Source organism: Ovis canadensis, chromosome 18, assembly GCF_042477335.2.
Source record: "Ovis canadensis isolate MfBH-ARS-UI-01 breed Bighorn chromosome 18, ARS-UI_OviCan_v2, whole genome shotgun sequence".
Lineage (NCBI taxonomy): Eukaryota > Metazoa > Chordata > Mammalia > Artiodactyla > Bovidae > Ovis > Ovis canadensis.
The window spans coordinates 50430313-50441883 of NC_091262.1; the positions used below are offsets into that span (position 1 = coordinate 50430313).

General features: G+C 38.1%; 1 protein-coding gene across 3 annotated transcripts in view; it reads right to left on the reverse strand.

The window, feature by feature from the left end:
• NOVA1 (NOVA alternative splicing regulator 1) overlaps positions 1-9134 on the reverse strand; it is a 174561-nt gene extending 165427 nt beyond the window's left edge. Inside the window, exons 1-2 of one of the 3 annotated variants that reach the window (XM_069560231.1) lie at positions 8029-9134; positions 6149-6292 (exon numbers count right to left, since the gene is read on the reverse strand). In XM_069560231.1, coding sequence (XP_069416332.1) covers positions 6149-6292; positions 8029-8164 — 280 coding nt within the window. In that variant the 5' untranslated portion in view covers positions 8165-9134. Of the gene's footprint in view, positions 1-624; positions 735-6148; positions 6293-8028 lie in introns of those variants that run through there. The other 2 variants (XM_069560229.1, XM_069560232.1) reach the window with 2 other exon arrangements.
• Positions 9135-11571: the final 2437 nt, after the last annotated feature.

The window sequence follows — 11571 nt, forward strand, 5'->3', positions numbered from 1 at the left end:
CTCAGCAAAGTCTGTTTGTCAAAGTCCCTAACATGCTAAAAAGATACTACTTAATTTTACATAGGTTCTTTCTCTTATAAAATAAACAAATGTTAATTTAGGATAATAATTTTAAAAGAACTCCAATGTACTTCCACTTATTTCCATTCACTTATGATTTGAAAATATACCTGTGGAACAAGTAACTTTAAATAAATTTTAACTTAAGGTTATTTGATTTTTATTCCTACACCTAAAGTCCCCCTCTCCTTTTATGTAGATTCTATCAGGTTCATGGAAATCATTTTAGCTGCAAATATATCCATATAAAAAGTGGAAAAGTTGATATCGTATCTTTAAAGAACAGGATGAAGAAATTTCACCAACCCAAGCATCAAAAGCACTGAAAAGCACTGCTTCATTTCTTGCATGTTACGGTTTATAGCATGACACTTCAGTCTCTGAGGGTCAGGTTAATTAAGCTCCATAGCAGCTGCAGTGCAATGTGAGACACACACTCCTGCAGTTCCCACCAGTCCAGTCCAATTACCTGTAGTATTCCAGCACTGGACAAGTGACAACCAACCTCTTCTCTCTAGTCACTTGCTCCCACTGGTCTACTGATAAATGTTAGAACAAACTAACCTCTTTTTGGAAAAGACTGCAAAGCTGAATGCACCTGCTGCAGGCTGCAATGATGAGTCCCAGAGAGATGTTTGTCAGTCAGATCTCTGCAGATGTTGTTTAACTTTATGCTAGAGCTGCATCCAAAGATGGAAATGAGATGGCAATCAAGCACAAGTCTCCCACCCTCATCCCCCCCCCCAATTTTATTCTGAAAAGCTGCACTTGCTCATAAAAGTTATCCTTTAAAATATAGCTCCACTAAACTGCAAACAACTGAGACTAAACTCTGTGGCAAAAACATATATGTATCAATAAATGGTGCTGAGAAAACTGGACAGCTACATGTCCAGAATGAAATTAGAACACTTCCTAACACCATACACAAAGATGAACTCAAAATGAATTAAAGACCTAAATGTAAGACCAGAAACTATAAAACTCTTAAGAGGCAGAACACTCGATGACATAAATCAAAGCAAGATCCTCTATGACCCACCTCCTAGAGTAAGGGAAATAAAAACAAAAGTAAACAAGTGGGACCTGATTAAACTTAAATATATACACACACATATATATATGTATATATATATAGTACTGAATTTTAGTTAACAAGTGGCATAACTGTGTTCAGCAAATGTTACTTATAATATTTAAGAGGAAAATTAATTCTTTTAAGCCAGAGCAAAACAAAAGAACAGAACTATAAAAAGACATGTTTCTAACTGGTGGTTTATAGCTTGGTTTCTAGTGATACCACACACTCCTTAGAATTCCCAAGACACAGATCATTTTTCCTCGTTGTATATTACATGAAACATCTTCAATATACAAATATTGAACTATTTTACCAATTGTGTTCACTATTTTTAGACTATTTTGAAATCCTTTGGGGGTGATATTTGCAAGGCAATTTTGCTAGACGTACTGTATCATTTTACAATGTCAAAAATTTTAAATGAACTATTTTTCCAAAATCTAGAAGGTTTCAAATAGCAAAATTCAAAGTGACATTGTGCTATAATAATTCATGAAAACAATGACTCTATAAATTGATGATATTCCATAACCTACTAAATCAATGATAGAAGATATAATAACATCAGGGTGAAATTTTAAAAAGAAGCAAATTAAATGAACAGCTAACATTTTTAATGCTGATTTAATCTTTCTAAAAAATTTCATACCACAAAACATTTGCTTTCATGAGTTAAGTATAAAAATTGTATCTTTCAGAAACTACAATTTTAATACAGATGTGCTATGCCACTAACATTCCTTTATATGTTGACTTTTCCTATTACTTAAAATGAGAAATAACACCTTAAAAATACAACAAATTTTCAGACAGATATTAACGTGTAAGTGAAAGCTTATGGTTCCTCCTACAACTGAGGATATAGAGAGATAAAATATAAAAAACCCACAACAATAAGTAGTATGACAAATACAAATATCACAACTTTAAAGAAAAAAACGTTATGTGTTAGCAACTCTTTGACAATACTAAAACCAAAACAGCACAATGTAATTGACAGCTATCGTTACTAAATTCAACAATACTGCAAATTATACTTTATTTTCTACTTCTTATAATTATATTTACCTACTAATTTTGCCTTAAAACATATGCCAATAAATTTCTAAGATGCAAAGCATCTTAGATCAAAGAAAAGAGTATAGACTGCAACTTTCAGAGGCTATAACAAAAGTACTCATTCACCTTGTACTACTAATACGATAATACTCTTCCTTCAACAATGTAAATAAAATAAGTGATCTTTTTTAAACTTCACAAACTCCTCTTATTTCTAAAAGAATGCTCATTCTTACACAATCCCAGTCCTAAAGGTTAAATTGGCCAGTGAATGTTCCCCCTGTCAAAATTAAGGCAATGTAAGGTTATTCACTTCACTAACAGAAAATTTCACTTACATTCTGCTTTTTCTTGATTTTTAAAGATTTTACATATAAATGGTTTGTGATTTTTTAAATAAGTACCACCCAAGTTGGACAGATAAAATCACGATGCAATAAAATCCAGGGATAGTGAGTTCAAGTTTTAAAGGACCAAAAAAAGTAAGTAATTTATATTAAAGGTGATCCAGTTTTATAACCACATGTATGAAAACAGTTTAAAACACACACACACAAACACACACACACAAATATATGCTAAGATTATAAGAGAATTCCTGTTTGATATAATGAATATCTCGGGTCATATAATAGAATAAGTAAACTATGAAGTATTCTAAAATCTTGAAAATGTTTATTTTACATACCCTATGTTATTCCCAATGAATAATGTATTCAATAACTTTTTCAATTATCTGCTTGAATCATTCATTAAATGATTTTAACTGATAAAATCATCTAGTTATTAACAAACTCTAAACAATCACACCTTCAGATGTCAAATAAAGGAATAAAATAATACCATCCTATGACCATCCTGAAAATGCATACAGTAATTTATTTCCCAAAATGAGAAAGCTGTTTTTTATTAAAAGGTAATAACTCTGAGTAACCTAATTATAAAAAGGATATATAAATAAGTCAAATTAGGTTGCTTTAAACAAGTAAGAATAAAAGATGTATTCACAAATCACAGGTTATAAGTTAGTATTTCATAAGATTTAGATTTTTAGAAATAGATAAATGAATTGCACAGCACTGCAAAAAGTCAAATGAATCTACTCATAGACCTTTTTTCCGATTACAGTAACTGATAAATGTACTTTACAATTCTCATCATACAATTCCCCCAAATACTTAATATATGGGCATGCTAAAATACATAATGTAATATACGGTTCTATAATTTCCAAATTCATACCAATTAAAGTACAAAAATGTTTTCTTCATCTCAACCATAAATATAAAAAAATCACTCAAAAAACAAGGTTGCTTAACATATTTTAAAGATATAACCAGAGGGGGAAAGAAAGTAAAACAAATATGATAAATATGAGATTATACTGGCTATAGTAAAAACAATGCACATATCATTTGAGTTGAAATTTAATAAAACATCACCAAAGTGTGTCTGTACCCTGAAATATACACCCTGAAGAAAGTTATTCTCAAATGCATCAGTATGCTGACTAAACCTTCCAAAAACAATTACGTTGTTTTAAAACTTAAGTAATTTGAGAAAATCCATTAAGTTACACAACTGAAGCACACTTTTCCCCAAATACTCTGTCTTACAAATAAGAAACAGAAAAATGCTCCACGAAATAAACATTAGGCACATTCATTCTAATGGAATGTAGTCATACGTACATATATGAAACACACAAAAAAGGGCATCTCATAAATCATAGTTATATAATTTAATCATTTGAGAAGAGTAAGCTAAGTATCCACGAAGTATATCTGAGTAACAGAAGTTGAAAGTAGCTCAGAGGCTGCTATGTTAAAGAGTACTAGGACTTTATATAATTCTACAGGCTTATGGTCAAGTATGAACAGAAAGACTACTAAAATTAAAGTTTATCAGAAGAAGAGAGATGTATCTATCTGTGCAGGTAATAACCTAGTTAAAACTACATTTAAATACAAAGTGCTCAGAATTATGAAAGCGTCTTATAAATTACAGGGCTTTATTTTATCCTTAAAATTGTTTCCATAGTTTGTGATTGGTTTCCACCTGTTACAGGCAGAATATAAGCCTTCTTTTATCCAGACATTTTAACTCACATTTGATCAGGTTACGTCACTACATACACAAAATTTTCTTTAACACATTCCTGTTTTCCATTTTTTCTAATGGATATTCTTGCTCTATATAAATAACATGCCTCAGAACTAGAAATGATAAAAGCAATTTCAATGTAATAAGAAAAAATGCACAACTATGTGGACTAAGAACAAAAGATCTAATTCCAGTTGTACCCTTTCCAACCCACTAAAAATAAACTATATTCAAATGAAAAGGCATTTAATTTACTATTTGGAATATCCTTGATAAACACCAATTTTCTGTAACATCTCTGCACATCTGATACCACCTCATGTATAATGCAAAAAAAGCTATTTCATTTTCATCTATTGACAGTGAATTTAATTTACCATTGCAGCTCTTTTCCTAGAACTATAACGTTATTAATTCCGCAATCAAGCTCTTTTGAATGCTTTTATTTGTACCAAGGATTTTCACAATTCCACATTGATTTTTTCCATCATAACATACCTTTTAAACATAAGAATGTGAATATGTTAGCAAACTTTCCTAATGCATAAGGAAAGTTTCAAAGACAAGGAAAGCCATCTATAAAACTACACTCACAGAAAATAAACTTTTGAAGGATATCACATCTAAGAGATTACACCTTAGTGTAGCAAGTGTAATGTTTACCAAATATAGTACATTTAATTTATATAACTAAAGGATAGTTCCAACCAATCTAAAACCTTCTTATACAGTATAATGGTCCATTTTCTACAACCAAGCGATTGGCCTCCAAATGTTTTGCTTACATTCATGCCAGATGTCTTTGCTGTACTAAAGAACTCTTACTGAATTAGATCATTGAAAGCAAATCAGCTTTTATTTCCCACCAAGAAAAAAAAAATAAGCAGCATTGGTCCCCTCAGCACTGAACAAATATTTTTACGGTCATAAAGATGAAATAATCAAAAAACATGGCAGAAACTGCATGAAGGTAAACACAAATAATGTTTTGTCTAGGAGATACACTATTCAATTACGGAGATTTTCCAATTAAACTTAAAATCCATATATTAAGTAGGAAAATGATTTTTTAAAAGATAAATACTCAGAACTCTGTAACAGTTGAAATTTTAAAAAACACACTGAAAAGTTAAAAAAAAAAAATTATACCACCTAGGAAACTTGCCATATTCCACTGGGTTACAGTACCTACAGTACCACACAAACTGTTAACATATTTTGATCAAACACAGCTTTTAAATAACACAAATTTGGAAGCATGGTTCTACTTCTCACATAATAATATATTTCCTTGTCACAATTAAATTAAAAACACAATATTTTAAAAATCTGGAGAGGAAGTACTTGTCCTCTTTACTCCAGGGCCAACAAACAAAGCAATGAAGCAGAAAGAGGTACATAATGGATTTAGAAAGTAAATGGTCCATTCTTTTAAGAAGCCTTTCTATCCCCTCTTCTGAATTCACTCTAGACTAATTGTCATTACAATTACGTCTGAAAACTCCAGAAGAACCCTATTTCCTGATGCCAGCTGTCCAGGTTTCTATCTTTAAATTTTAGTTTCCTTTTTTTTTTTCCCCTAATCAGAAAGTAGTTAGAAATACCCAGGAAGATTCAACTCGAAATTGGTCTACATCAGAGACGGAATATCGATTATAGAAACCAAAGGTAATCAAGAGTGAAAATACTTCTAAAATTATTTCACAAATACTCTAATACATCAAATATCTAAATAAAGTCTACACTATTAAGAATTCTTTCAATACAGCACACAATACAGGTAGATCTTTTTTTTTTTTCTTTCCTTGGGGATTTATCAAACAATCTCTTCATCATTGCACCTACCTGGGTAAAAATCTTTGGACTTAGACAGCTTGATGGTGGCTCCAGTTTCTTTTTGCAATTGAACAATTGTCTGTCCTCCCTTTCCAATTATAGATCCAGCAGCATAACTAGGTATGAGAACCTTTAGAAAATATTGGCCGTCTTCTGAAAAATGCAAAGAAATACACTCCATTAAAACAATAATTTTAAACTTTGTACCCTCCCTCCACCCTCAAGAGAGAAAAACAGCAATTAAACCACTGGGCATATAGCTGCAGGAAATATGGGGTTAAATTGTTTTTATAAAGAACAAAAATAAGCCAATTACACTATAACTAAGTACGAAATGTTTCCCATTCTGTAGAATTTATACTTTTTCTAACTTGGAATTAAAATCTAAACATGTTCTATTATTTTGCAACACTGTAGAAACTGATGACTAAATTCCAGTTGTTATTCCAAACATGGAAGTCTTCCAATTCTATCTGTGGTTACTATGGTAAAACAAAACGAACTGACCCTTCAACAAAACTTCAGAGATTTATACCATGACAAACCTTCACTTAACATATTGCAAAATAAATAAATAAAAGGACGGTAAATAGTGATGAGCTATATTTATTTGACACGAGCAAACACACAAGCACTACAATTAGCCATTGCCTGTATCCTACTTAAAGTATGCAAAACAACCATTCTCCTACCAAATAATCCACCCAAACTGTAGGGTGTATTCCAAGCCTTCAATAACTGCCAGGAAATAACTCAAAGTGATGTGGACTGGCAAATCTAACTAATCCTGGAGTATTTCTTCAGCACTCCTTAGTCTACTATGATCTCGTTTAAGCTCATTAATTAAAGGACCTTAAGAAGAATTTTGCCAATACTAAAAAGCTTAGGAGTCATTTACATCAAATACACTTAAAAGTGACCAGATAATGTTCCTTCTCCAATAATCACAATTATTAAAACGGAGGGGGTGGATGAACCAAAAAAGACTGAAATGCAATGTTTTAGAAAATAAAGCCAACTCCCTAAACTTTAATTTCCGTCAAACTGATGGTGTCTTAAATAGGAAACACCCCGGTAAATCCAGCTTCCTTATGTGAACATGAACGTTCCAAATTTTTCGGGTGTGCCATTCGCAAGACCCCCATCCGGCTCTAAAATACATGCTGTAGATAAATTCACCTCTGCCTCGATGCATTGGGTGCATTGTTAAGATGACTCCAGTGCAAATGAAGAAGCGGTACCGGTCCCGTTATAACTCATCTTCCCGGGAAGCGCAGGATGTTAACTAACAAGTCACAGTACGAGACACCCCCACCCTCGTATGCACACCCCTGAAGACAAATCAAAGAGATTTTTACACCGACAGTGTAAGTGCGGTAAGAGCATGCACTCTTCAAGATTTTGCATACTACTTGTGGCCCAAACCAAGGGGATGAAGAGAGCAAAACTCTCCGGTGCCCCAGTCATTCGCTCTCCGCTACCCAAGTGCCATTTATTTATTTATTTTATCCGACTGTTAAATGCAGCGCGCATCTTCGGGCGGCCATCACCTCGCTCGGGGTCATCCTCTTCCTCCTTAACGGACCCCCTTGCCCAGGTTTAGGATATTTAAACGGTCAGCCTTTCGACCGATTCAAGGGAAAGATAGGTCTATTCCGAAAAAACCGGTCGCCATTTTGATGAATGATAAAACACAGAAATGGAAATGTATCGGGACCGGCGAGGTGCGGGGCAGGTGCAGGGGAGGGGGCGCGAGGCAGGGCGCGGGAGCCGCCGGGTTCGGGCTGGAGGTGTCCGGGCCGCGGGAGGGAGGGAGGGCGCCGGGAGGGAGGGAAGCAGGGGCGGGCGGCGGGGGATGGGGCCAGCGGGGAGGTGGAAGCGATACCCACCGCCCGTATTGGTCCTCTTGGTGCTGCCGGCTTCAGGGGGGGCTTCCAGCGGCCTTTTCCGCGAGTCCGGCGGGTCCAGGTCTATGGGAACCCCAGTGTGGGTCCCGTTCTGCTGGATGGGAGCTGCCGCCATCATGTTTGCAGTTCCTGCCGCTTCTACGGGGAGAAGGTTCTCCCTTTTGTTTTGGCTTTTTTTCTTTTTTTTTTTTTGCCTTTTTTTTTTTTTTTTGCTTTTGGGGTTTCTTAAGGTTGTTTTGTTTTTGTTTTTGTTTTTTTTAATCGGATCAATAGAAATCTCTTTAAGAAAAAAAAAGCAATGTTGCTGGTTTGTTCTCACTGGGGAGGGGGCAGGGCTGAAGAGCAGCTGCAGTGCAGTGTCAGAAAGGAGACAGGGGAATGGAGGGGGTGTGAGAGACGGAGGGAGAAAGAAGGAGAAGAAAGGAGAGAGGGGGAGAGAGTGGAGAAAGGAGAGGGGCGAGTGAATGAGCGGGAGGAGGGGAGCGGGGAGGACGGGCTGAGGGAGTGGGAGAGCGCGAGGGCTGGCGGGGCGCGGGGAGAAGCCGAGGAGGAGGGGAGAGCGAGGGAAAGAGTGAATGAGCAGGAGGAGGGGAAGGAGGTGGATGAGGAGAGAGGAGCGAGCGGCGGAGGAGGGCAGGAGCCGGGAAGGAGCGCGGCGGTCCCGGCGCCGCGCTAGCGCTGCGCTCGCTCCCGCTGCTGGTGCTGCCGCCGCCGCCGCTGCCGGAGCGGTTCTGCCGTTGCCTGGGCTGCTCGGCGCTGCTGCTGCTGCTGCTGCTGCTGCTGCTGCCGCCCGGTCTCGCTCATTATTTCTCCCGCTTGTGGGGGGGGGGGGGGGGAGGGGGAGGGGGAGGCTGGCGGGGAGGGAGGGGGATGGCTGAGAGGGGAGGGTAGTGAGGGGTTGAGTTCGCAGACTCCCACACACTTCGCGCTCCGGTCCCTGCCTCTCAGCAGCGCCGCCGCCGCCGCCGCCTCCCTACGCTGAAGCCTCAGCCTGCGGGGGCGGGGAGGGGGGGGCGCGCCTGAGGGGGAAAGAGTGTGCGTGTCTGCGCGGGAGTGAGAGCGCGCGCCGGCTGAGAGCGTGCGCGGGGGCGCGCGCCGGCGGCGGGGGCGGGGCCGGGGGCCGGGGCGCTCCTGTGGGAAGGGAGGGGTGAAAGGTCGCGGGTCCCCGGCAACACGGCTCAGGCAAACGTAAGCCGCTTGTCGCAGAAACCGAGGGGGTCCAAGAAACGCGCTAGGCTGGAAGGCGGGAAGCAGACGTTACTGACAGCCGTGCCAGCCAGTAGTGTGGAAACGTGAGAAAGGCTCTTCAGGCCCCTTCCCAATCAGGAAACTTGGGTATGAGAGGGAGTGAAGGGTGGGGTGGGATCTCGGTCCAGCCGGGACTGGAGCGGCGACAGTTTTGGCTAGACTGAGAAGGGCATTCGAGTGACCGTTCATAACGGGTGGGACAGCGTTAAGGCTGAGGGAGGAACCTTAGCCGTATGCTTCCAGGACTTCTAGCTAGGTACATCCGTTTTTAAGAGTTAGGTGAGAGACAGTAGTTAGCCTCTCACTCAAGGGCGGTTCTACGGAGTGATTTCATCAAGAGTATTACTCGCACTGTGTGACTTCGTTAGGAAACTTGAAGTGTTTCACTCGCCGCCTTAAATCCTTTCGGAAACAAGCCAGGATATAAATAAATAAAGCTAGGTAGGAGTATCCCCTTCACGAGGCGCCGGGAGGCGGACTAAACACCCGCAACAGCTGGGTGTGTATCCAAAACTAAATTCTGAAAGAAAAAGGAATATACGAGTAAAATTCAGCGCAGTGTGCGCAGCTTGTGATTCCACAGATCTCGGATATATAACGAACTTAAAGCTCAACCAGAACACTACAGACAAGAAAATATATATTTGGAGTAGACGCTGAATGTCGGAAAAGATTCCGTTTACAGATGAGTAAACTGACACAGTAAAGTATTTTGCTCAAGGTCATCCATCAAATTAGTAATTAAATCAGTATACTAGGAAGCAGTGATAGTGGAAAAGCATGGGCTTTGGAGTTCAGAAATCTTGGTTTCAAGTTCTTGGCAGGCATATTCTAAAAGTGTATCCTCAGACAGTCCCTTAACATGTTGCGCTATGTATTAAGGGCTTTTACCACTGCCAAGCAACCAACTTCGCATGTGCTCTTTACATGCGGTGTATCATGTAGTTATTACTGTCTCCGTTTAATGAGGCAGTTTGGGTTTAGAGATATTAATAATTTTACCTAAGTCACAGTGGTGTAAACACAGTAGTAATAATTCAAACTAAAGTCGTCTTGCTTCCAGAGTCTGTCCAGTTGAATACTGCAGTACACTGGAGCCTCAGGTTCCCTCCCGCAAAATAATGGGTCTGTACCTCCTGGAATTCTTGAATCAAATGAGATAATATTCGTGGCAATGCATTGTAAGATGTAAAAACGTATGAATATATTCACTAGATTTCTAGAACAAAGATGCTCCTTTCCTATAGGTTTCGAGAACAGCACTTGAACGTGAAAATGGCTTTAGTATCAAGCTAGCTCAGAAAGAACTTAACTCTGATTGACCAAGAATACTTGCATAGCTGAGGCAATAACGGAATAGAATAAAATTTGATTTCTGGTAGATAGAGAAGGGAAAGGAAAGAATACTAACCCTACTTTTAGCATCCTTTATTGGAAGGAGCATCTAGGAGGCGTTGGGATCTCTGGTACTTTTAAGTAATAAAAGACGACCCTGCTGAATGAGGAAGAGAATAACGTTTAGTTCAAGAATAAAAGTTCATCTGGAATATGAAAAATACGTTTGCCTTAAGTCAGGGAAGAAGATGCGCTGGGAGCTGAAAGGGAAAGCAGGTAAGTTAGTACATACTGGTAAAGGTCTGTGAACCAAAGTCCAGAATTTCGATCTGATGTATGATGTTACAGGAAACCACAATATAGCCTTCATGACCAAAAATAAAGAGTATTTAAACATAGAATTGGATTTTTTTTTAACAAAGGGGAAGCTGTGATGAGAAAAAAAAATGTGGTTTGGAATAAGTCTGTGGTGGTCAAGATAGAAAAAAGGCTGATGCCAGATATTACACAAAGTATTCTGTGAAAAACGTGCAAAGACATTTTTCATAAATTGAAAGACATAGTTTTCATAAATTAAAAAGTAGAAAAAGGATTTGCAACTAGATTATTTCAAAACAGTGAAAGATGAAGGACAAAGATAATTCAAAGGTAGTTCAAAGCTATATTACATTAAAGTCTGGGCAAAGTATTCAGTACAATGTAGTTTTAAATTGGAGAAAGACAAGTTTTAGGGAAAACTTGGGGTTCACAAATTTCTAAAAATAAAATATTTCTAAAATAGTTTGAAAAATATTTGTCATTGCTGTGTGTAAGTTAGATTCAAAATGAGCCTTTTAAGTTAAACTGCCTTATAGACATAAGCTTACTGAAATAGTCATGGCACTGTATTCTTATGGTATTTATTTGCCCCTTCTCTTATTCGTCTTTAGATTTAATATTTAA